The sequence below is a fragment of the Symsagittifera roscoffensis genome, chromosome 8, assembly GCF_963678635.1.
Source record: "Symsagittifera roscoffensis chromosome 8, txSymRosc1.1, whole genome shotgun sequence".
Classification (NCBI taxonomy): Eukaryota; Metazoa; Xenacoelomorpha; order Acoela; family Convolutidae; genus Symsagittifera; species Symsagittifera roscoffensis.
In genome coordinates this window covers 52,126,678-52,154,526 of record NC_087069.1, presented here as the reverse complement: position 1 = coordinate 52,154,526, position 27,849 = coordinate 52,126,678, and the positions used below count along the sequence as shown (strand labels likewise).

At 34.8% G+C, this 27,849-nt stretch overlaps 1 protein-coding gene across 1 annotated transcript; it reads left to right on the top strand.

The window, feature by feature from the left end:
- The first annotated feature begins 4,676 nt into the window (after positions 1-4,676).
- On the top strand, positions 4,677-18,830 carry LOC134853697 (uncharacterized). Its single transcript, XM_063869696.1, has 5 exons — positions 4,677-5,214; positions 11,080-11,256; positions 13,580-13,728; positions 15,690-15,905; positions 18,598-18,830. The coding sequence occupies exons 1-5, from the start codon at positions 4,907-4,909 to the stop codon at positions 18,828-18,830; spliced, it is 1,083 nt and encodes a 360-aa protein (XP_063725766.1). The 5' UTR covers positions 4,677-4,906.
- The last annotated feature ends 9,019 nt before the right edge of the window (positions 18,831-27,849 follow it).

Below are 27,849 nucleotides of genomic sequence, written 5' to 3'. Positions count from 1 at the left end.
TTATAGGAATCAATATCATCAATAGAAACGATTCCCATGTTTCACACAGACAACTTAATGGAATAAAAAACGTTTACAATCCTTTGTTTTTATCAAGTCTTAAATTCATTATAATCCATTAAATTGGATTTTCCCACTTTTTTGTTTCGCGACGTGCAACATTTTGCAAATACTTCTGCATTTAACAAATAACTAATGCAAAAGTTTCGCAAAGCGAGTGTATAGCCTACTCGATTTCCGAACATAAACTTCCTCAAATTGCAAAACGATTCCGTTAATCTCCCCAACTGTCGCAACAGCCTCTTCCCCTAGTGTTTGCCCCTTTGCCCCTCTAAAATAACCCTCACATCAACATTTCCCCTATGCCCCCCACACTCACCTGAGCCAACCCCCTTATTTGACCAACTGAACCAATTGAACCACCCCCTTCCTTCACTTGAACCACCCCCTCCCTCCATCTGAACCACCCGAAACCATCCACACCTGAGCCACCCAACCACCCCCACACCACCTGGACCACCCGTTCCCTGACCTGAACATCCCCCACCTGAAATAAACCCCACTCCTACCTGCCTGAACTAACCCCCCCCCCAACCTGAACCATCCCTCCCCCTAACTAAAAACTAAACCAACCCCATCACCAGAACCATCCCCCCTCTCCCTCCTGATTTGGCCAGGGAGCTCCTTCAGGTTTTTTTGCTATTTTTTTGAAAAGCCGGTCAAAAATGCTTTATGTGAAGATTTGGACAAAAAAACGCCTGTTTTCGGCATGCCATACTTTGCAAAACAGTCTTTTTACAAATTTACCCCGCTCCCCTCCTAATTTTGAACAATCTTAAAAAAATGTAAACTGTTGAATGGAACAAAATTGAGAAATGGATTAACATTTTTTAAAAAATAACACAAAATAAAAGTTGCGCAACACAAACTTGAAAATGAACAACAACTTTACTGTAAAACATAGAGAACAGAAAACGATTTAAGTTAAAATCTGTATCTCAATGAAGAGCAGAAAAGTCTATCAGATTGAAGTTTCATTATCTTTATCTGTAAAATTGAATACTTATCTATTACAAATCATTTGCAAGGGTTTTTGTCGATATCTGTTTTTGTCTTTATCTGTAAAATTGAATACTTACATATTAAAAATCATTTGCAAAATCTTCTTTCACATTTATACACACTCAAAAAAACTTAAACATAATCAATTTTTACCCATGGGTCTCCAGTGCGAGTGGGAACAATTTCAAGACGTTTGTTGCAGATCCAAAAACAACAATTTCACGTTTTCATTTTTTTCTGAGAAAAAATTTTTAATAATCACCTGGTAAATAATTTTCCAGACCAGACAAATTTTTCACTTAGATACGATTAAACATGCAAATTAAAAATTTTAACTGAATTTTTTCAAATATTCTCAAATTTTTTTAAATATTTTTGAAAGATTATTGAAATATTTTATTATTCTTGGTTATTTAAAGAAAAACACACTTGCTAGATGTTATTGAATTCAAAAAAAAATATCCGCAAAAATCACTGTATATCAGAGTATGGGCAAAAACCTAAATGACAAATCAAGAAGAGGGACACAAAATATCAAATCTTGAACTCAAATGTTTACAATGACATCATCGAAATATTTCATTATAAATCATATTTTGAGATCAAAATATGCAAGGAAACCATAAAATGTTATCGATATCTTAAAACAAATTTAGTCTTTTTTAATGCTACCATACGCTATGTGATAAATCATGGGCAGTGATTAAAAGCAACACCAACTCAAAACTAATGAAAGTCGAATTGAGAAAACGACCTAGATTGATTTAAATTGGTTTTAATTCCCCTAAAATCTAAAGCAATTTAAGACAGATTTAAATCGATACAAAATTGATATGGATGGATTTTTGTCACTGGGATTTAAGATCAACTCAATTCGATTTTGAAATCATCCACATCAATCTTGACATTTTCTATTTAACTTTTGTAAGTTTTTCATACTAAACTCTATCTCAATTAAATCTTCTATAATCAACCAGATTCCATTTTTGTCGGTGCAGGCACCTCTATTTGAATCTTATTTTTTTCCAGTTTGATTTTTTGCACCTCAAAAACAGTAAAGCTTGCGATAATTTTTTTCCACAAAAGATTCGTGTCAAGTTTTTTTTAGAACTTTCTTTCTGAAATTTTGCAGTACAAGTTCAAGCTATTTTTTATGAAATGTAAACGGATTCTGCAACAAGAAGGATATCTTTCTTCTTTTTTTGTTCGTTCATTCGCTTTGATCGTTCCGACAATAACAAACAAGTTTAAAGAGGGCTCTTTTCATGGGCGAAGGACCGAATAGGTGACAACCTCATGGGCAAAAGTCCGAAAACAAAAAACTCGAATTCAAATATTAAACGAACCAATTACCGTTCAACTAAAAGAAATTCAACCAAACAATATTTTGCTTCTTTTATACCGAACCCTTGAAATACAAAATATGTTCCAATTGCCGGTGGTCAGTGACAATTTGAAAATGTTGCATTTTTTGATGTTTTTAAATTTGGCCAATAATAAAGTTAAGTCCCTGGAAAACTTTACATTCTTTAAGAGTCTCACGCTTTCTTTCCAAATTTTGGAACAATGAAATGTGATTGGCTGATTTTCATTTTCGCCCGTTCGGTTCTTCACCTAGAAGGTATTTAAAGACTTGTTTGTCTCTGAATTCCAGAGGCCTACAAACACCAAATTATGAGCCCATCCAGTAACAAAAGACCCTATCCTAAAACGTTCTCACATTTTTCATTCAGATGATCGCGTGCATATAAAAGTCAACATGGGCAATGGTCTTCATCTCAAGAAAGATAACAATTTAAAGCTCAAAACAAGTCAACATATTCGGGCAAAGCCATTATGTAAAGGCTAAAAATAAACGTAGATTGATTAAAATTAGAAACAATTTTTTCTCTTCCGCTGATCATTACACAAACAAATCTCGAGATTTGAATTATCCACACGACATTGTTTCTATTTGATCAAATTTTCTAGCTGCGAAAATTCCCTGCGCTGGATTGGCCTCGTATCAAATTTTTTATGTGGTGGACAGCAGACGCGAACCATTCTCTCCTCCATCAATCTCTAAGACTTGGCAGGTTTACTTGTCAATGAATTTCACCGAAATTCTATGAAGCAAAAGAAAAAAATCGGATAGTAAAAATTTTCCGGATCAGTGTAGTGTCCAGCTAGGTACAAGTGAGATAGAGGACTCCCAATTTACATTATTTCGAGTCAAACACCGCAATTAACTAAATTAAAACGCGCCAGTCGATGGTTTGAAAACTTTTTCGCAAAATTTATTACCCTTCTTCATTTGCGATACTTTGAATTGCAAACTTATTCGATACTTTAATTGACATCACCAAAGCACTAAGTTGAATAATTTTTAGGCACTCTCTTTTTATTAGGGATCCGCTAAGTTTCTTTGGACCCCTCTATCAAAGTACTTAGTACCTCTAGCTATAAGTCTTGAGTTTAGAATATCAAATCGACATTGATTAATCCCGGTAAATTAAAATATAAAATTTTTTTTTAGAAAACCTTTAAAACTTATTGAGCACTCAATATAAACATGCGAATCAACAGTTAGCATGAAGGTCACCTGGTGATTGGCAGATTGATGAATGTACGCTAAAGACAGTGCCTGGATAACCAATTACCTTTTTGTCAGCATAGTTTGATGTGTCTCCCAATTTCTGATGTCGATTTTGATCAATACGCCCTGATTGTAAAAATTGATCAATTCGTCGTTATCTAGTGGAACTCATCGACCACTTCTGTCACTGAAATTTTACTTTACTCGGAAGTCTTCCCTATTTTTTAAACAATATTTTTTGTTTTAGTAGGACTCGTCTCAGTCGAAGCACCTAAGCCAGCCGCAGTTGTCTAACTAGCAAAACTAAAACAAATTGAAAAACAGATGTGACTAATTTCATCATCAAAATTAAAATACGGATCATAAATTATTTGCGACAGAAAACGCTGTGTGACAGAGACAATTCAAAAGTAGACATCTTATCTGAGCAGTTTTTCACGGTTCGCTAGAAGATTTTTCTTGGCTTGCAGATCTGGATTTTTTTTGGAAGTCAATCGGATCTTGAATGATTTCACGTTGTCATTATCAAATGGATACCATGATTTCTCCTTTTTCATACACTCCTTTGTTGCATGTCATTTTTCAGAAAGAAAATTGCGGGCCGAAAATATCATTTCAGACGTTTTGTCCTGGAATTGTTGAACAAACTACCGCGGTGTTCCAGCGCTAGCTCCAGAAAAAAAGAATTTAGATAGTTAAAAATCTCGGCTTGGTCGACCAAAATCAGCAGCGTGAAGTTCGGGTGCTGAGGGGGTCAACCTTCAGGATTGGTAAGAGCATGATTCAGACTGTCTTTGGACAGTTCTTGCTTTTTAAAAAAGTGTTGGAGTGGATGGGCTATGATTTTTTTCAGACCGTCTTTCGAAAAAAAAGCAAACCAATTTTGACGAAGATTTTATCTGAACATCACTTCTTATTTAATAAATGAACTGAATAAATTTTAATAATATAGGCGCCTTATGAATGGCCATTAAGAACTTTGTCCGAGTATGCGGATGTTGTTTTTTTGTACATAAACACTTGAGAGCAAATATGTTGCTCCTGAAAGGATTCATAAAAACATGGCAATGCAATTTACTCGCTCCTTGCTTTTTTCTTGTATAACTCTCAAAATACAACACATTTACAAAGAAGTTTAAAGAAAAAATCCCCCCTCCCCTTTTTTCGACAAAATCGACTAGTCCGTCCCTGAATCATACAATTGTTTTTTTTATTCCATCATTCAATTTTTTTTCGGTTTGATTTCTCATTTTAACTAGAGACACTATTATGAAGGAGATGGGAAAGTTTGGCTTGAAAGTTTTTCTTATCATTTTATTCCTCGTGTCGATCTCTAAACTTCTCGATTTGACCGGTAAAACGGATAGTGTATCCCAATTTCAAGACCAGCTCTCTAGAACTCGAATGTTGTTGAATTTTCATTCAGAAATAGAAACAAAAGAGGAAAAACCGATTTGCGGTGATTGGAAGGAATCGAAAAATATTTGGATTTTGGAAACAAAATATCCCTGGGCGCGAAGCCGGAACTTGTGCACAGTAGAAAGCGTTGCAAGGCAGATGCCAGAATACTGCGTTCGGTAAGCTCCAGTTTTGTTTCTTTGGTTCAATTAAGGTTCTCTATTAAACTCTTTGGATTCTTTTAACTATCTCCCCTTTAGTAGTTAGTCACGAAATCCCTCCTCAATGAAATAGTTTAACGGTTAAGAAGATGCGAACTTTGTATGCAAAGACGAAACATACCCCCCCCCCCCTGCAACGAGTTGGGGAATAATGAAAGCGAACCAATTCTATAAACAACCAATTGGGGTTTTTCAATAAACAACCAATTAGGGTTTTTCTATAAACAACCAATTCTTTAAACAACCAAATTCCAAGCTGCGTACTTATTTGTAAAAAAAAGTCCCTTTGCAACGCAATAAAATTGACGCTTATGTCAGGTGAGGGAAAATGAAGAAAGCCAGCATTTTCAAAAAATAATTGCACAACCGTAGTCCCAACACAAAAAGAAAAAAGACGCCATTTTACTCAGACTAAGCAAAACTAACTTTGAAGTTTTCATGTGAAACCAGAATTGTTATTTTTTTGTTTTAAGATAAAATTTAAACCTAATTTTTTTAAAATAAGGATTTAAACCTGAATCTGCAATTTTCAACCTTCGATTTATTTTAAACAAAGACTTAAATATAGCCATATACAACAAAAATTGTTTTTTTTTTTCATATTACAGTGTGGAGTTCAAAAGTTAAACTCGCTTGGTACAACTCATAATGTAGTTTGAACTGCGATAGTAATTATCTTTAGCCTTTAGTTTTTCTCACTTTAGGGTATTTTGGTTTTTGTGTATTAGAGCAAAAGGGAAAATGCTTTTCATAAACTTCCGTTCTTAAAAAAAGCTAGTCAAACATATCTTTAAAGGAGAGAATCAAAAATATTAATCCAATATTTTCATAAGATCTTTTTTCGTCTATGGAATTGCATCGAATTTTACCATAAGTTTACAAATTAAATTTGTATGACTTCCATTTTCATCAACCCAAGTAGAAAAAAATATCTTTTTTTCCAATTTTCTGTCCAATAGTAAAATGCAATATGCCGTTTTAAAAAAATGCTTATACGACTATTTGCTCAGTGGTCATAGGATATTATTCTCTAGAAATTTTAATAGGAAGGATATAATTTTCTGGGACTCATACGATAAAGACTCATAACTTGCAGCTTATAAGTAACTTCTGCAGAAAATGCTTCAATTTCCGCGCAAAACTGCCGCGTTTTAATCAAGCTAGAAATGTTTTCCAGAAATCTCAAATTTTTTATACTATATTGGTAATATAAACATGACCCTTCAGCGCGTTTTTTGAGATCTCTTGAAATAGATTTGTAACTCAAAACAAACGCTATGTTATCGAGGAATTTTTTCAAGTTTGAGCTTGTTTCTGAAAAACAGTTTCGTTTAAATACTAGTTTCTTTAAAAAAAGTTTCTGCGTGAAAAAAGTTTCCATTTTTTCTTCTTTCCCTTATACTTATAAGCATTTTAAAAATCATAATTGATAGCTCAGTCTGGTAGTTACGAAATTTTTATGACAGGCATAAAATGTCATCACGTTTAACTCACAAACTATTCATAACATCACAAAAATTATTCTAATGTGAACTGAATAAAAAACGTTGCATCAAAAAATACTGAAAATGGTTCACAAAAACGGAAATAAAAACGGGGTTCAAAAATGACTTGGTTAAAATTACAGACTTTTTTGGCTCTCATTATGGTACCAAAATTTGATCTGCTGGTGCAATATGGTGGAAAGGAGAAAAAGAACTATTAAAATCCAGGAAAGCTAAATCAGTAGCGCTTTTAGATGTCGTTACCTTCGGATCCAGTCTAAATGAGGTCCAGGGTTATCAAATTAGTGAAATATAGTGCTTTAGGACACCATCAATGTTTTGCCCACTCTTGCTAAAATCGAGTTAGCAAATACAATTTCAGGTCTCAGATTACCTAAAACAGACAATTGTTTTTAAAAGACTTATTTGATACCAGTAAGGTGTTAGCTTTTGGTGAACATCTTGTTTAGATCAACTGCTTTTTTGCACTTCCCTCAAGAACTTAAAATATTAGTTTTTTGAGTTGTTGAATGTAATTTTTTGGCTAAATGATGTTAAGATGAGAATATATGCGGAAAAAATTAATCGCGCTAGTTACTTTGTACACCATGCTAATTTTTATTGCCATATGATCGTTGCAATTGTTCAAAAAAGAATATCAGGGGGGGGGGAGATAAGAGGTTGTTGTAAAAGAGCGGGTCAACTCTCGAATACGTCTGCTTTAACATGAAAATGATGAAGAGTAAAATAAAGTTAAGAGGTTAAATCAGTGCATTAATGAAAAATACTATCAACTCATCTGAAACAAATCTCTGCTGCGTTCTTCAGTTCCAATGAACAAATTGGCTGCGCCACACCCGTGTTGACCTCCATAAACTGAAAATGTTTATCTTACAATTCCCTGCATCGAAAAACGCTTATAATACAATCCCATACATTTAATCTATGGAAAAATGATAGCCATACAATTTTCATAAATTGTCAAAAATCATTGAAAAAAGATTCGAAATGGTTTCCGTGGCTATTTGAACAAAATAAAACAGTCTGGTGATGAAAAGAAAACTATTTTTACAGTTTTTTGGAACAAAATGGTTATCATACAAAATCCGTATATAAAATTTGTAACTGAAACTGCCCCTAATTTTTTTTGTTTCTTTTTTTTTCAACCGCATTTTAAAAAAATCAACTATTTTGTTTATGAAAAAATGCTTGTTCTACAACTTCCGTATATGAAAAAAAGCTTATCTTAGAGTTTTCTTAACATTTTCTGTGTCTATGTATTGTACAAAACTGTATGATAAGCATTTTTTTAAATGAAAATTATACGACAAGCATTTTTGGTCAACCCGGGCACGCACTTTGATATTATATGGGATAGTTGTAAATAGTTTCGATCGCTACATTACATATTTTAAGTCTCTTAAGATTAATTAGAACAAAAAGCGCATATGTCGTTTGCTATGAAACTTTCAGCAACATTTGCTGTCTTTAAAACTTAGGTGGTTTTTTGCTTATCGTCTACAAGCTGACAGGTTTTTTTTTCATCCAAAAAAACCTCAATAAATTTTTACCTCTGCCCATGTTCATTTGTACAGGAGATCGGTTCGAGTGTTGAAAACAATTGAAAAATGAAAAAAACTGAATATCAATAAAAAAATTATAGCTTTCACCAATAAATATTTTGCCAATTACTTTGGTTTTCTTACGAGTGAATCATAGCTAAACCCAAAAAATTAAAATGTTGGATAAAAATCCGGGTTCATTTTAAACAGCCAATACCCGTCAGACAATGTCAAAATATCTATCTTCGAGATCAATTAGTGTTATTTCTGATTAGATCTTACTTTGAGAAGTTAAAACAAAACAAGGATAAAGGGTGACTGTCCAAGTAGCACAGAATGTTCCAACAAGTCTTTAAAAAACTACAACAAAATTGTGTTTTCTTTTTTCAAATTAGTGTCGTTTTTTTCGGCGTGGTGTGGCAAAGGAACATGAGTAAAAGAATAAAACTTAGGCATATTCGTCAGTCATTCTAAAAAATGTAAATCGGAAACCAATTTTTGAAGACAAGTATTAAGAAAAACAACAAAAGCTAAAATCTCCAAAAGCTAACTTTATTTGAGTAAAACTTTTTTTGGGGGGGGGGGGCTTAAATTTAGCATCCAAAAGCTAATATAAGACAGTTCACTCGCTGGACATTAGACGGAAAATCAAAATTTTTTAAAATGGTTTTTCTCGTTACTGGAATCAAACCTCGAATCACGACTGAAAGGGCTTTAAAATGACATATCAATCAACCCAACCTTATGATGATTTGTGGTATCTGCTTTGCGTGAAAGAGACTAAAACACACCCTAAGAAAAAGCTTCTCCCCTCTTTCAAAGAACAGAACAAAAAGAAACTTCTAAGCCAGAAAAATTGAACGCGCGCAGATAAGTAGCTGCCTTAGTTAACTGATGCACAGTTGCCTAGCGTGTCTGCTTTTCGTTTTAATGAATATACCTTCCACAATAGCTCGTGTTTTGGTACAGTTTTTTTGCACGCTTATTGTTACGACTATCGTAACGAAAGTAACGGAATATTTATAGTCGTTTTTTTTCAGACAAACTTCGACTTTTTGACTCGTCAATTTTGACAGAAAGTTATCTACATCTTTTGAAAAGTATTGCTGTATTGAGATTAAACTTGAAAAGACAATTAACGTGCGATTTATTTCGCGCTAATAACGCGTAAGTGGATATTTAATTCGTCTCTCCAATCCGAAATCGGAGCCGTTCCCAATTGATCGAGGGAAGCTTATTTATCATAATTGACTTGATACTAGGAGTTAAACCTATCACTTTGTACTTAATATTGAGGGTGGGGGATGCTCTTCACAAAAAATCTCAAATTTAAAAAAAATAAGTTCTAATTTTTACATTTAAAAACTTCATGTTGTTAATGCTCCGTAGACATTAAAAGGCAGTCGGAACATTCAGTTTCGCCCTGATACGAGCAGTCTAGGTAACTTTATATCATCATGTATTTTCCGTTTTGGAACATTTTTGGACCCTAACGGAAGAAGGACCTGAATGAGTTTTCGAACAAGTCGGTTGAACTGTCAAGGCGTATTTGCAGAGAGCAGAGCAATTCTTTGCCATTTTTAGGAATTATGACACTGTGCTATGGGATAATACGGGGGGAGGGGGTATCGAGATCGATCCAAACAAAACTTCGAATGGTTGATTCAAAGTTTTTGCTGAGGCAGCACATATTCTCACAATACTTCAATGTAACAGATGAAATTTGCGAATATAACGTAAAGGGTTTGCGTTTTTTGATGTAACCGTTGGTTAACCGAGCGGTTTTTTTAGATAAGTAGCTCAAAACCGTTCAAATCTTGTGCGGTTTTTGAGCCGTTTTTTGTTAGATAAACCGTTTAAAAACCGCTCAAACCGCTGATTTTGAAGCAAGATTTTGAGCGTAATTGTCTCAAAAAACCGCTCAAACCACTCAAATCTTGCTTCAAATTAGGTGAAAAATCTCGACTCGGGTTGCAACCGGCAGAAAATTGCCGAAAGCTCTCCCGCAAAAAAGTTCATTTGGATTACTGTTGAGAATGAGTTCTGAATAATTTGTATGGCTATTACAAGAGACATAATGACAGAATAAAACTTTTTCGGATCTCCGTTCAATCCTTTCGAGCAAATCACCTTGTATGGTGCTGCTGGGTATTTATGTTTTCACTATTGAACTTGAGTTCAACAAGAGCTGTAGTGAGTTTATTCAAAACCCGCACTCGCATTATAAGTTTCTTCAATTGTTTCTTCAAACGAGACAGTTCTTCAATTGTTTAAATTTGAAGTTCAATCTCAAGCCTAGCAAAAACATCTCCACTCCCAAGATATTGCAAAATTATCAAGCGTTCATAGACAAACAAGATCGTTGTGGATGGCTCCTAAATTTAAATACGAAAGTATGAAGCCTAATTGTACGACCATTAAAATTTCAAAAAAAAAACGCTAGTTACCATTTCGCCCCAATAGAATATACACTGACTTTTTATCAACCAAAAGGATGTAACGGAGAAACTTGAGCAAACGTCGGCTTTTTATTTTTGACGTTTTACATTACAGTAATAGCTTTGTGTTAAATCTCCGTTTTATTTTTGTATTAATTTGTCAAATTAATTGACTCAAAATGAGTGCAGTGATTTCCAGCCTGCTGAAGCTGTTTTACATGCCATCCGACTCGAAAAAAAACTTTGATATTCTGTTTTTGATTTATTCAAAAAAAACACCAAATGTACTTGATGCACAAAAAACTGTAGATTGATGCACTATTACACTGATTGTTATAGGTTGCTGACGCTGTTCTATGTGCCAACCGACCCTAAAAACTTCTTTGGGAGATATCTAGAAAATGAGTTCGAAAATGTTCGTCTGGCTCGGCTACAAGCAAATATGATTCTGGAATCAACCCCTTTCGAGAACTTCTTGAACGAAACATTTGATGAAAACCAACAGCCGAGGCACCAGTTAGTAAAGGACAAAAAGAAAAGCTCCCTTCTATAAATAGTAGCAAAAAGTTGAAATAGACAGAAAAACTAAAAAGAGCAATCTGCCAATTTTGAGTTTTTTGCATGCAACATTGAGTTTTTAGGTGACTTTGAGTAAAACTTTCTGTCTGAAAAATTAGCTTTTGCATGCAAAAGCTTTCTGAAATAAATCATTTGTTTTTAAAATTAATTCTGTCCCGCACCGGAGTTCCGATAATTATAAAAAATCGATTATAATGGAAAATTGTTGTCCAAACTATTGTCATTATAATTTTTTATTGTGGCAAATTTAGACCACTAAATCGATTATATTGTCATTATAATCAATTACTTTCGTAAAAACACAATCCATTAAAATCCATTGTAATGAATTATAATTCATTTAAAATCTATTATAATGGATTATAATCCATTTGAAACCCATTATAATTGATTATACCGGATTATAATCTATATATTTTGGAGGGGGGGTGTAAATCATAAACCCCATCCCCCAAAGTCTACCAATAAAAAACCCTCATAAAGGGGGCGAATAGCGGTTGTGGTAAACTGGCAGGGAGGTGGGGGGTAATAAGGGGGGTTAAACGGGGCGGGGTAAACAGGAGTAGGGGGGAAACGGGATATATTATAACAAAATACTAAGAATTATAAAAATGAAAATTATAAAATTATTAAAATTATTTGGGGATAAACAAAAACTATAAAAATTGAAAACAGAAATGTAACATTTTATGAAACCTAATACGTAGCAACTGCACGAAGCAGGAATGCGACAACTTTGAAAAAAAGTTGTAAATTTTATGACTAATCTATCGAAAAAATCCATTATAATTGATTATAACCGATTATAAGGGATTAAATTGGCATAAAAGTGTAAGAAACATAATCCATTTCAATGGATTATAATCGATTATAATTGATTATAATGGAATATAATGATATAAAAAATAATGGATTACAACCCTTTTTTGATGGATTATAATCAATTATTTTTGTAATTTTAGAGATATTGACTAAAAAGTGACAATATATTCGATTTTTATCCATGGAACTCCAGAGCGGGGTCCGTTCAAAGTTATATAAGTTCTTTTCCTTAGAAGGTCAATTCCAAAACGCATACACAAAATTCCGCAACTTTCTTCAAAAAATTCGATTAAAAAGACATAGCTCGTATCAGGGCGAAATTTTGAAAGTTCGGACTGCTGTCTAACGCAATGAATTTGTTGTTTGATAGGATGAAAACATAGAAAAAGAAAATTTTATGAGGTTTTCGTAATGCAAATTGTGCAAATATTTTTCCAGATTTGAAATGTGAATTGAGGATTTAAGGATTTCAGGTTTTAGGCTGTGCAATCATATCTTATATCATTTTTCAACCACAAGTTTAATTAGATCACAGTTTAATTTTATTGAAAAACACATCCGGTTTTCCCGAAAAACGCTAAAATTACAAACTTCATATTTAGGAAAAAAACGATTCAAATTTTTTTCATGCAGTTATATAATTACAGAAATTTGTAGGAAAAGTTTCTCGTTAGTAACTTCTCTTTATGTAAGCTTTACGACAAGCTTTTATCCAGAAATAAAAAATGTGCTTTTTTTCGTTATTTCGTAATATAATTGTCTTACTCAAACAGTTTAATGAAAATATCAGACTTGTAAAGTGAGGCAAAGTTTCCACGGGTACCAGTTTTCCAAACTAATCTCGCCTAATTGTTCTTGCATTGCCCAGTACAAAATAAACATGCAATACAGAATGAAAAGATTTTTTTTGAGTTTTTTTCAAAAAATTTTCAGAAAATAAGAAACTAAATTAACCGCTGGTTTATTCAGGACTACGTTATACGCAAAAAAAATTGCATTGGAAAATTGGTTTTGCGCTCAAAAAGTTGGAAAACAATTGGAGCAATTTCAAAATTACTTATTTTGGTGCTGCCACCAACAAAATGATAGTGATTTCCATTCTTACCACAAAAAAAAACTTTTTTTTGTTAAGAGAATACATCGAATTTCATGCCAGAACAAGAAAAAATTCTAAAAAAAATGGATCACACCATTTTAGCAAAATTTTTGAAATTTGCTGACTAGAATTCTTTTGTGGGCTTAGTCTATGCATTTTATTGGTAGCATTTTTGCCATGGAGATTATTCTGGGTGCTTGATATCTATCAAACCGCTACAACAGAAAAAACAATTCTGAATAAAAAGCACGCACTCAAAAAAATTATAAAATTCAACCCTGGTTTCCTTTTTTGTCTCATGCAGAATTAGCCAACAGACTCAATTTAATTGGTTATTTTAAGGCATAGCGTTGTTCATCTAAGCGATGCTCTTCGAATAACCCTTGTGTACAAGTATGGAGGAATCTACATCGACAGTGACATCTGGGCCAAAAAACGAATAGATCTGGCTCCGAACTACCTAGCCAGAGCAAGTGGAGCAGGAATGCTTAGTGAGTTTACTTTCTTTATTTAAAAAATAAGCGCTGCAATGTTCCTAGAAAAAGCACCCAACTCTTCCTCACATCGGAACTTGATATTAAAAGTTTACTATTTAGAAATTGTCAGAATGTTTTAAGTTTTGGATGGGAACAATCTTAGTTCTGTGAGCAAACTTGATGTTCATGTTTTGTATCGTTATGTCATGCATTTGGCCATAATATAAGACAAAGAATGGAAGAAATGTTTGTGGATACGAGGCAAAACAAAGAAATCATTTTCTAGAAAACTTAAACAAAATTCAAAAGAAACGAACATTTTCTCTTCACATTTATTCGTCGATGACAACTTGATAAAGCTTCAAAAGCTGAAAAAAATTACAGAATCAAGAATAAAAAAAGTACAACTGATGCAGACAAAAAGCCAGAGTTTAAGAAGCAGTCAATCACTCAGCTGAACTGCTTTAGGAGTTTTGCCTTGGAACTTAATGCTACGATTTTCACACAGAGTTATAAATACAAAAATTATTATGGCGTATAATTCGTATATGGCTGGAACCCGCATCATTAATTTATGGATAATAATCCATGGAGATGGATTTTTGTTTACTAAAATGTAGTCCATGTGATCGATTATCATGGCAAATTTGGGCAACGTAATGGAGTTTTATTGCATTTTAATCGATACTTTTCGAAAAAATAAATCCATTATAATCCATTATAGTCGATTATCATCCATTTTTGGTTTCAAAATAATGGATTATTTTTTGTACATTAAATCCATGAAAATTATTAAATTTTGTAAATAATGACTCTACTTTTTGCAAGTTTCTGCAAAACTCGAACGAACACGTTAATTTAGGGGCGGCAAATATGTAGTAATTCCCCCTCCCACCATCCCCCATCTCCCCTTCCTTTGCCGCATTTAAGCCCAAACCAGCTTCCTCCCCACGCGTTTACCACACACCCACTAAACACTAAACACCCCCACCGGGGCAGGTAACTATGTATTACAGGTAACATGGGGGTTGGGGTGTGGTAAACGCGTGGGGAGGTTTGAGTTTAAACGCGGATTTGGCAAAACGCTGAACAAAACTCAAATAAAATAATAACAAAAATATGTGAATTTTTATAATTTTTCAAAAACGCAGTTAAAAAATTGAAATTTAGCGAGAGAACAAAATAACTTACTTAAGTTTAACATTATTTTGAAAAAATGAAAACATCACACCGAAAAATTTTAATTAAATGGATTATAACCCATTATAATTGACTAAAATTGATGTTTTTCTTTTGATAAAATTTAATGAAACTAAGTTGAAAATAATATATTACAACCTATTATATTGGGATTTTTTTGCTTCGAAAAAAGTATCTTTATAATCCATTTTTAATTAATTAGGACCGAATTTTTTAGTTTATAGAGACCGACGATGAAAAACCGATATAGTTGATTATTTTCCCTGAAACTTCAGTGCGGGAAAGCTACAACTTTCAAAAAATCAGTGGTTGAAAATTGTGGGCTTTCTTACACGTTTAGTTTACTGTCAACTTAAAACAAACAAAAGAATAATTGTGGGATAAAATGGTATGCTGATCGTAAAAATTGGAACAAATCAGTCATCCATGAAAATTACATCAAACTTTTTTTTTAACGCTAGCCAAACAACTTTTTGAAGATCTAAAAGTTTTTGATCAACCAGTTTCTTAAACTCAAATAAACTGAGCTTGCAAAAACAAAAATAATTTCTGAATTGTTGAATTTTTCTTGAAAATTGTTATTATATGAATTTTCTAACTAAAAATAATACGATCTTTTATTTTTTTTTTGATGCCGGGAAAATTTGAAAATCAACGAATAGAAAAAAAATTTTTGATGATAAATTTTCAAAAATGTTTCCAAAAATTGTATGAAAATAGTATGATACGATTTTTAACTTAGACTTTATTTTAGACGAGTTTTATTTTTGTTTAAGGCAACGCTGTCATAAAAACGGAGAAAGCAGGATCTCCAATATTGAAGTCAATAATAGAAGAAGGTCGTAAAGGCTATCAGATAAACAACTACGCTGTTTTGATGCAAATACTCAGTATGCGCATGACAGAGTACTTCAAAAGCAAGAACCACAGCATGCCAGAAATGTCCGATATAGCTGGGAGAATTGATGATATCGGCGAATGGAAAATTTTTGGTAAGATACTTTTCTTTTAGCCCGCATCCAAGTATAGGCTTGAGTTATTTCGATTATATGGGGATTTTATAAAGATTTTGTGACGATTTTATTTGATGGAAATTACCAACTTTAGGCATGTTCGGGAGTAGATGGAAAAAAAGCTGCCAAAATATATATCAAACTAACACAATACATCATCAAGAAATTTAACCAAAAAGAAAAAGAACAAAAATAGATAAAAACCTAGTTAAGAGTTTGTATTGATTTGAAAAAGTCAAAAAGAGTTCGTAATAATTCACATTAGCCAACGCCTACCAAAAGCATAAAATTGAACAAATTGAACAACTCAAACGCCAGGTCTAAAATAATTTTGGCAGTTAAAACGTATTATAATTATTTAAAGTCATTAAAAAATCAATTAGCAGCGCTTAAAACTGGGCGCGGAAGTGTTCTCTGATATTAATTCCGGCCGTGTTTTAACAAAATTTAAACACGTTACCGTTTCTGCCAGGGTTTATGATTGATTTAAATTGATATGCTTTGCATGGAAAACTTTCTGTTCTGACTGGCTATTTTTTCTAACTAAAAACAAAGTTAACTGATTTGTGTGTGTGTGGGGGGAGGCAGTTTAGAAAATGTGTTTGCTTTAAGGTAAAAGGCAAACCTACCTGTCAACTCCCCCCATGCAATTGATCCACGTCAATAAAGATAAGTTGTGCGGGGGGAGAGGGGGAGATAGCTCAACAGGTTTTTGAGGGATATTTAAAACAACTTGAAATTTAAATGCTATAAATTTAAATGCTATAAAAACTATAAATTTAAATGCTATAAAAATATGAGCCAGATTCTCCAGCAAAAGTGGAACGCCAAAAATTACAGTACCAAAACACAAAACGTACTTTTATAGGGAGAACAAAGTTCCTAAAACGGATGCATTTAAAGTTGTTTTTTTTCTGTCTTTAATGAAAAAAACGCAAAAGCCTTATTGAGGTGCTGCAGACAACATTTTTCGGTATTTCGATTCAAACTTAGAAGTAAAACCTTGGACCTATGTTTTCCCCCAGGCAATAGTCACCCAAACTTAGGACTTGCATGAAATAATTTTGATATTTTTATTGCGCTTCCTTTAAATTCGATAAAATATTTTTCAGTCGGTCAATTTGTTACTTTTTATGAAAACATCAACAAACTGCTTAGGTTTATTAATGTTTTGTAGCATTTTACCGCTAATGCTTAGGGAAGATACCTCAATTGGCGTTTATGTGGGAGGGGATTATGTTCATTAGGTCGTTCCAAATGAATCATAAACATGGATAACATTAGTGCCAGTAATTTGGTTACTTAGCAGTATTTAGACAACCGCGTGTTCAGACACTGTTTTACCCAATATGAATCGAGACAAGGAAGAAATGAATTCAAATTTTGTACGCAAACAAACTTTTTACCAAAAAATTTTTTTTTTGCATGCAAAATTTATTTTTTTGTGTGCATAACGTTGTGCTGGATACGATAATATTGGCTTTTTTCTTTTCACTGATTTTTTTTTTCAAAAACGCTGAAAATTCCTATTTCTTTTGTATAGCGTGTTTATGTATGCCTTGATCAATGTCTGATAATTTAAAAATTCACAAGTTTCAAATAATCCTCATTGAAAAAATTTGCAAAAAATTGAAAGTTTGTTCTTTTTGTTATATCATTTGTGAAAGACAGCTCGAAGACAATTCAGGCCGTTTTCTATGCATTGTAAATGCAAGACCGTCCAACTTGTGGTGCTTTAAAATAACCAAAACTTTGTTAGCTGCGTTCGGTTGCAAACACAACCGATAATTTGTCAGAAAATAAATGTACGAACAAAAAACAACTTTTTGGTTTATGGAGAAAATACTTATCGTACAATTTTCATTTATGGGAAAATGCTTATCATAAAGTTTTCAAGCAATTTTCTGTACGTGTGGAATTGTATGAAATTGTGTGAAAGGAAATTTCCCATTTATGAGAATTGTATGATAAGCATTTTTGGTCAACCCGGGAGTGCAAGGAATTTCCCGCATTGGAGTTCCATGAAAAAAAATCAATTTTAATTGAGTTTACCTGTTGTCAGTGTCCACAAAAGTGAAAAGAAATCGATTGTAATCATTTAAAAGTGAATTATAATATTACTATTTTTCGAGGCGACAAAATCCTTTTTTCAAACATTATAATCGATTTTCTTTCACTTTTGTGGACACTGACAATGAAACTAAATTATAATCGATTTTTTTTTCACTTTACTGAGATGCGACTTTGAACGCATCTAAAGTCTTCTCTACGTTTTAAATTGAAGTTGGTTACGTTGGTTACTTTTTTTTCTACCTAACTTTAATATTTTTGTTACTTTTTATATTACTCAACATTACCCTTCCTCTAGCGTTTACCCATTTGCAACAAACCCCCCTCTCCCCTCTCCCCCCTCCCCCCAACGTAACGTGTTCAGGTGGGGGTCGGGTTCAGGTGGGGGTCGGTTTCAATGCATATTGTTTTGGCGAGAAAAATTTAAATCCATTTTTAATCCAATTTTGTTTTCTGAACGTAACATGGGAATCGATTATATTTGCAACATTATAGACCACAAAAATCCATTAAAATCGATTTGTTTTCACTTTTCTTAAATGCGGGTTGGCATCATTATTAATTTAAATAATGCTTTATAGAGATTTTACTTATATTTTAGGTCACGAAACCGGCGCTCTTTGCAGAGATTATGGCAAAAACCAACTTGAAACTCCAGAGCAGGCCAAGAAAAAGTTTGAAACATTTATGGCTGAAAATTGTTCCATGTTTCACTACATGCAATCATATTTTGGACAGACACAAACTTACAGTACGATTGATAAGTCCAACTTAGCAGTTCGGGTGATGGCTCAAACTTGTCCATTCGTACTGTCGCACGTTGAGACTATTTGAAGTTGTCATTTGATTGAAATACTTACAATACAATACAATACAATTACTTTTTTCCGCCAATGTTTGCAAAGTATGATAGCATGAAAGCAGCACAAAAATGGTCAAAGTAAGTTGATTCAATTTGAATCCGTTGCTAGATGATAATTTAAACAACTCTTTCAAATTAGTAGTGGTGTGTTTTTAACCTTCTTGCATGAAAAATCATTGAAATGACCCGAACTTCTCGTGGTAAAAGGAATTGACTATTTGGTACGTTTACGGTATACGAAAAAATGAGTCGTATGGATCAAATTTGCGCTAAAAGTGTCCATTTTTTTAGTAATCTCAAATCCATCAAAACATCAGTCTTGACAAACAATTGAGCATAAAAAGAGAGAAAGAATTCAGTAGGGGTAGGGGGCACAGAGAAAACTATTTTCCTCAAAAATGACATATATACATGAGGATCCCCAAAAAACCGCTATAGCAAACTACCAATTTTTTTTTTCCGTCGGCCAATTCTGATTCTTTTTTCGACCAGTTCTGAGAGAAGCGAGCAAAATTTAAAGCTGACGAGAGGCGACGTTTTTGGGTTTTTTTTTATAAAAATTCGTATATGAATTCACATATTTACGTTGTTTCTCTCAGAACTGGACGCGTTTAGAAAAAATTGAGAAACTTTTCTAAACGCGACCAGTTCTGAGATAAACGAGCAAAATTTATGTTTTCTATCAAAAATTTTTTAAAAGGGATCCCCAAATGTCGCTTTTGTCAGCTTGAAAGTGGATTCTGGTTCAAAATTTTTTGCAGAGGCGAAGGTGACCCCAAACCACTTGCGATACAAAACAGGAAAAAAATTGAAAATGTAAAAAAAAAAAATATATCAAATCTAATTTTTAAATTGAAAAAAACATGCCAAGACAATGGAATGTGAAATCAGTAAAAGCAAAAATTAGTTTTGCAGAAAACCTTTACAACCAGGGGCGGATTTAGGGGGGCGGCCGGACGCCCCCCCCTCTTTTTAAGAAATCCACTTTTGGCTTACCGACCCTAAAATTTTTCTAAAGGCGACTTCGGCGCCAATATTAAAAAATTTTGAGGGGGAGCGCGCGCCAAAAAAAAACGCAATTTTTTGGTCAAAATTTTCCAAAAAGTGCCTAAAAACGCCTTTTTTGACTTTTTTCAAAAATTTGCCTGCGGCGCAGAAAATTTTTGCCAAAATAGGGGCAAAACAGTGCTCTTTGGGAGAGCTCAAAAATCAATTTGGTCGACCTAAAAAAAAGTCGTCAAAATTTTCGATTTCTTTTTGAAAATCCGCCCCCCCCCCCTCGAGAAAATCCTAGATCCGCCCCTGCTTACAACCAAAAAAATCAACAAACTTTAAGTTAAAAAGTGTACTCGCCCTCAACGTGCAGACAGGCACATACAGTTTTTTTTCAACCGTCGAAAGACTCAAAACAAGTCAATATGATATTAGACAAACCTATCAAGCCGACAAAAAAATGAAAAAAAGGCAAAAAAGCCAAAAAAAAAATTGCTGTCATAAAAAACTTACACAGGAATTTGAATGAAGATTTTTAGCATTTTGTGCAAGATGGCAAGCTTAAAAATTGTGTTTTCCTTGAAATAAGTCGAAAGTAGTTCAGTCTGCCAATAAAAAAGGTCAAAACCATTTGGGCAGAATTAAGTTTTTGAAAAAAAAAGAAATCATAAAAAGTCGAGTTTAGTAAAGTTACAAGCCCTAGAGACAAATCAAGAAACAAAAAACGACTACAAGGCATAAAAAAACTACAAAAATACAACGATTCTACAATATGACAATTATGCCGACAAATAAAGTGTTGACAAATTTTTTGTGAAACGGAACGGATTGTTTCTCGTTTAAAAAAAAACTGTTATATTCGAATCCAGAACCTTTGCCGTCCCTGGCGTATTCGTTACCTCCAGACCAAATGTGCCGGAAACACAAAAAAAAGAACTAATTAGGAACTGCAAAAAATTCACCTCTTGAAATTTTGACAATTTTGTGCTGAACGTTTTTTTTGGGCAAAAAAGTCTACTATCCCATTACAATAACCTTGCTATCGCAAGGGTAAAAAAAGAACGCTAAAACGTTGCCAAGTCTGAATTTTTTTCTGAATGCAACCAGTTCTGAGAGAAACGAGCACAAATTATGATTTCATTAAAAAAGTTCTTAAAATAACATAAAATTAACCGAAACGATTTGATTAACGTAATCGAGAGGGACCTAGTGCGGTTTCATTCGCTTGCTTACAGTTCCGAATATGCTTAGAGACAGGAGTGTATGATTTAGGGGGGACTAGAAGCAGACGAACATTCCCCCTCCCCTCCTCCCCCCCCCCCCCCCCCCCCCCTAAGAGATTCGACCCCCTCACCAACCAAAGGATACTCCTTTTGGATTTTTTTCTAAGTGCGGTCTACATTTCAGTAGTGAAGAGCGAGTACTTTGAAAATAAATTATTCAACCTAAATTTTTTAAAAAATCGACCTCTTTACCTCTAAAAAATCCTAGATTCGCTCATGGCTAGGGATATCTTAGTTTATGATACGATCTTAGTAATTTCCTTCAAGAGGAGTATTTTTTGAAGTTTTTAATTGTGTTTATTTGATTAGATTGAGTTTTTGAGCTGTTTTTATGCAATCTTTACTCATGATTTCTTGAAATAATAAAACATTGGTTGTAAGAAAGTTTTTCATCTAAAATAAACACTAGAAAATGCTTTAACTAATACGCTTTTTGCAAGAATATTACCAAATGAGCAGATCAGTCAAAAATTACGTCAACTTTTGGTTTAAAAACATAGGGAAAGTCTGAGAACAGCAGATAATTTTTAAAGGTTTCTTTTTATGGCATTTATGTTTTAAAGGTTTTTGTTTAAAAATTTAGGGAAAGAATTTGGCGAGCAAAAATAACCTAGATCTAAATTTTGCGCTGGTTGAATTATGAAAAATATCTCTGCTCAAAATCAACATTTGGTACTTTTTTGGCTCAAAAAGCAAATTTTGAACTAAAGTTTCAATTTTAATCTGAATAAAACTCCCACTGACAGAACTTCTTGATGTGTTTCGATTTTGCATGGGAAACATCTAGAAAAACCTAGATCCGCCTTGGCTAGAGATATCTTAACTTTTTTGTACGATCTTAGTAATTTCAATCGAGAGGTGTTTTTTTGAAGTGTTTAATAGTGATTTTTTATTAGATTGTATTTTTGAGCTGTTTTTATGCAATATATACTGAAAACTTGTGTGATTCTTGTGATTCTTGAAAACGCTGACGCGTTGGTTGTAAAAAAAAATTTTCATTTAAAACAAGCACCAGGAAAAACTGTAAATGCTGCGCTGTTTGCAACAAGAGGGCAAAATGAGCAGATCAGCCAAAAATACGTTTTTTTTTGTTTAAAAAAGATGAGGGAAGTCTGAGAACAGCAGATATGTTTTAAGAGGTTTCTTTTTCTGGCACTTATTTTAATGCAATAAAAAATTTTTTAAAATTCAGACCAGCTCAGGAGCCCACAAACCAAAAATCAGGAGCTCAAAAAGCAAAAATGGCTGCCTGAGACTAAAGCTCACTTCTGTTTCCGATTTCCAAAACCAAATTTTTTTGTCAAATTGGTTGTCAAAAACACAAAATGACTTTCCTTTTTTTCAAACTTTTTTTCGCGGTTTAGATCTCCCAGACAAAAGTATCCGTTTTGCTTTAAATTTCTAATTCCCCAGCTTAACGAAAAGAGCGAACACGATTGTTTCATGGTGAATAATTTCATGCAATTTATGGCTTCAAAATTGAGCGAGCAAAATTGAATTAACACTTTTTTTTGCGCTAATTGAATTTTGAAAATGATCTCTGTTCAAAAAAATACTTGTTTTTTAATCGGTGAAACATGTTATTCAAAACTCAAAGAGCAAATTTTAAACTAAATTTTCATAGTGACAAAACCTCTTGATGTGTTTCAATTCTGCACGGAACACATCATCTAAGTAGCTCAATCCGAGTTTTGAATTGGAAAACAAAGAATTTTTTACGAGATCAACTATCCGATTCTTTTTTGACACTTAAACAAATAACCTCAGCAAACATCTTATAACATATGATTACGAATCGAAATTTAAAAAAAAATCTTAGATCCAATTTTTAGCCGAAAAAAACTGGATAGATAAGGAAATTTCAAATAATGCTAGTCAAAAAACACAATCAGTATGCTGAATACCTCAAAGCGGAATATGAAAACATAAGAGCAGTAAAAACGAAAATTATAAATAATTTACAAAATATGATCAACGCAAAAAATTCATAATCTCAGAAGAAGTTGAAAGTAAAAAAACTAAAAATAGCATAAACGTAATAACCTTTGAAATTTTTCAGCACTTTAAAATAAACTGCGAGTCAATCCTAAAAATCAGTGCAGCTAAGTCGAGACGATATGAGTTTTTAATGACTTCTTTGCAAATATCGGACAGCTGCAAAGGTTAAAGGAAGTCAAATTTTTCAACAAAATCGTTCTGGTCAAAGATTCTATATTTTTTTAAGTAATATTAACCGACCAGCTCAAATATGAGCCATACTGGGTTGAAAAAAAATTTAATTGCTTAAATGACGTGGATTTATTTGGCGCACTTTACATTCGAATCGTTGGCATGCAAGAAAATATAACAATTTTTAAGGAGTTTAATTTAATTAGATTTGAGTTTTGGTGCTTTTTGTTCAATATTTGGTCAAGCTTTGAAAAATAGGCCAATAGAAGAAGATATAGTTGGTAATTGAAAAAAAATAAATGGAAATATAGCAGACGAAATATAAAAACGAAACCTCGAATCGGGAAAACTTTTGTCCAAAAAAATATAAATACTATCCAATAAGAACTCGGTAGTTGTACTTATTTTTCTAAGAAATTGAGCATGTCAGCTTCAAAAAGAGATTTTCTGCTCATACATCTTAGTTTTATACAGAAAATGGTTTACGGGAAAGCAAATTTAGTTCCTCTTAGCAAGTAAACTTGCAAACCGAAGTGAAAAACAATTTTTTTAAAACATTTTAAAGAGTCAATGAACCTTCTTTTCGCTGCGGGAACTATTTAAGCTATTGATTTGATATAAATTTTACTACTTTTTTATCGAGACTTCTGACCTGACTTAATAATTGTAACAGATATAATTATTAGCGCTTATGGCTTAGAGGATTTGCATCTGTATGTCGTCTCTGTAGCGGACAACATAAGTTCGAATCTCGCATTATCCACAATGCTATGAGATTTTCAGGAAATAAGTACGCTACAAATAGTGCCTAATTGTGCGCGTAAATCTCCACAAACCGAATCGTAAAAATATTGACTTTTAAACAGTTGAATTACAGAGCGTTTTCGCGGCAAAACTAACACTGGAAATCCTTAATTTTACAGTTTTCAAAACGTATTTCATCATCGGTAAGATCGGCCACAATAAATTGCATAACTCAAAGCAAGCTGCAAAAATGGCCAGTATTTGTTCTTGAGACAAATTGCTCTTTTTAAAGGTCAGCCTTAATCGAGGCTGAACCAAATTAGAGCAAAAAGACGGTTAAAATAGGTTTTTAGGGGGTTCGAACCTGGTTACGGAGCATCCCATCAAGTTCGGTGCATATTCGAGTTCTAGAAAGGAAATGACCTAGTCGGGATTCGAACCGGCGCCGAGCCCGCCGGGACGCACCCTGTATACGCTTGGCTACTGTCCCTATATGCATTTACATTTTGGCTCAATTTTATATGCATTTATACTCTCGCACATGTGCGTTTATATTTGCGCTGCAACATCCTCCACCCCTAAACAAGGAAGAACGGGAGCAAGCTTTACGGTCGGGCGGGTCAGTTCGCTCGTAACGGTCTTTATGTCGGCGGATCTCGCGCATCCGTCCTTGCCATAGTGCAGTCTTAGGATACGTGCGAGTGGATAATGTACACGTGGAGTGTCAGGCTCTATGACCCAAACCAAGTCGCCGGCTTTCAACTTAACGACTGACTGGTTGTGCCACTTTGCCCTACTATTGAGGGAAGGAACGTATTCCGGCATCCACCGTGTCCATATTGCGTTAGCGTATGATTGCGCTCTGGCGAACCGCTTCTTATGGTCGAAGTTTTCTTCGAAACTTAGCGACGGAAAACTCGCTGCGTGTTGACCAAGGATAAAATGATTCGGTGTCAACGCCTCTAGATCTAGCGGATCGGAACTAACGGCTGTTATCGGTCTAGCGTTGAGTGATTGCTCAACAAGGCACAGCATGGTTCTTAGTACCTCCTCAGTTACTCTTCTGTTGCCTAGGATATCATACAAGACGCGCTTAACATTCCGAACTAATCGCTCCCAGGAGCCACCATGATGCGGTGCGCTGGGTGGATTGAATTTCCACTTGATCGCTTTCTGAAAAAAAACAGCGGGTGTGAGCTTGTTCCAACTCTCATTGCAAGCTAAGAGCTCTTTCTGAGCGCCAACAAAGTTCGTGCCGTTGTCGGACATGATGGTAGTCGGAGTACCGCGACGTGCGATAAACTGCTCCGCGCCCATCACACAAGAGCTTGTGTCGAGCGAGGGGACCACTTCAATGTGCACCGCTCTAGTGGTGAGACAGGTGAACAAAAAAACCCCACCTCTTTTCCGTACTTCTCCGGATTGGAACTAGGAACGGCCCAAAGTAGTCGACAACTGTGTTAGAGAAAAGAGGTTGCTTGTAACCCAGCCTTTCAATGGGCAGATCAGCCATCATATGAGTTACGGTTTGCGCTTTGCGTTTTCGGCAAGAAACGCAAGTATTTTCAATGTTTCGCAGCAACCATCGCAAATTTAACACAACGTACTTCAAATTAACCACCGCACGCATGTAATCCAAGCCTTGATGGAAATTCCTAACGTGCATGTGCTGAACCAATAACCGAACAACCGCGTGACGTGCATCAAGTATAATCGGATGCTTGCTATCGAAATTGGAATTAACCAAGCGGCTGATGCGCCCAGTCGAGCGAAAAATGCCAGCTGGTCCAATGAACAGCGAATACTTGGCGATCCGACTATTCCTCGTGATAACTTTACCGGATCTTATTAGTTTTAGCTCACTAGGGAATGTTTCACCCTGGGACAGGTAAATGAGCTTCTGTTCAGCAATATCCATTTCAGACGGTTCTGTAATTTCTAATATACACGACCGGAAATGTTTATGGGATGGCAGTCATCTTAACAAAAATGCTAAGGCGCGTTTGTATTTTACAATTGAATTGAATCTCTCCCATTTTCCGAAGGGAAGATTTTTTCTGTCAAAACATCGACGACAAAATTTGACGAATTTTCCAGACAAATTTTGATATCACATGATGGTCTTTTGAGTCTTATTTTATCAATAACCCTTGTATCGGGCTTGAACGGCCAATCAGTTGTTCTCAATATACTAGGGCCGTTAACCCAGCTGCTTTCCTTGAGGGCTTCCAAAGAAATCCCTCGTGTACCGGTATCAACTGGGTTATCACCGCTAAGTATCTGATGCCACTGATCAGTGCTGGTAGACTCCAGAATCTCACCAGTGCGATTACCAACAAAAACGGGTAGTTTACTACAAGAGTGAAGCCACTGAAGAACAGTGGTACTATCTGTCCACATGAAAATATCGGTAACTTTGAAAGTAAGACCTTTCAAAATTTCTTCCTTTAAAAGGGTTGCAAGAAGAGCCGCTTGAAGCTCTAACTTTGGAATAGAAAGCGCTTTCATAGGCTCGACGCGGGCTTCGCCAAACACAAAGGCTAATTCGGTCTAATGGGAGCTAACAAGTCGCGCACGAAGGAAAGCGACGGCACAGAAAACATCCTGCGAACTATCACCGAACATGTGAAGTTCTATTCGGTCGAAAGGTTCAGTGAAATAGCTGCGAGGTATTGTCAGAGAACCTAACAAAGGAAGGCCTGAGTTCCACTCAAGGAATTGCTTTTTGATTTCCTCTGGCTGATCATCATCCCATTTTTGACCGCTGATTCGCCAGACATCTTTTAATAGAAGGCGAGCCTTCACGGTATACGGTGCCACTAACCCAATTGGATCAAAAACAGAAGAAACAAAACTCAACACGGTACGCTGAGTGATTGCTTTGTTTAGTGAACAATCAACCCCTCTACTAACGACTAAGGTATCTTTTACGTGATCCCACTTAAGATCGAGAACATGCGACGACTGGTCTGGACTCGCACAAATATCTTTAACAGACGAATTGGACTCACGGTTGTCCGGATCAAGAGCGGTTGTTAAGTCGGGCACGTTGCTGACAAATTTTGTCAGACGAAACCCACCTAGTTTAAGCAACGAGATTAAATCCCTACCTAATTTCAAGGCGTCATCCCTGTTTTGAAAAGAATCCAGATAATCATCCATATAAAATTTCTGCACAACAGCCGAAGCAGCTTCGGGGTACCCAGCTTGATTATCCAATGCAGTCTTCTGCAAAGCAAAATTCGCACAAGTCGGCGAGTCACAAGCACCAAAAATGTGACGCGTATGTTGGTGAACTACCACACTTGATGTGGGGTCCTCCCGCCACAAAAAACGAAGAAAAGGTTGATCTTCTTCACGTACTCCAACCTGTAAAAACATCCCTGTAATGTCAGCTGAAACGGCGTATTTATGCTGACGGAATCTTAAAAGTACAAAAATGAGGTTTTGAAGGAGATCCGGGCCAACCAACAGAGATTTGTTCAAGGAAGCGCCATGACACTTCGAGGCCCCATTGAGGACTCGGCGCACATTAACGGGTTTATTCGGGTTCAACACCGGGTGATGCGGGAGATACCACTCACGATCGGCTCGTGATTTGGGAGCGTGTGCCTTAACGGTTATGACATATCCTTTTTGTATATCTTATCTTATTGTTTCGGCGTATTTTTCACGGAGCGACGGATCCTTATCTAGCCTCTTTTCCAAAGGTTTTAATTGAGCTAAGGAGGAAAAATAGTTATTCGGTAAACTACTTTCCTTATCGTTCCAAAGCATTGGTACAATGTACTCCCACCCTCGT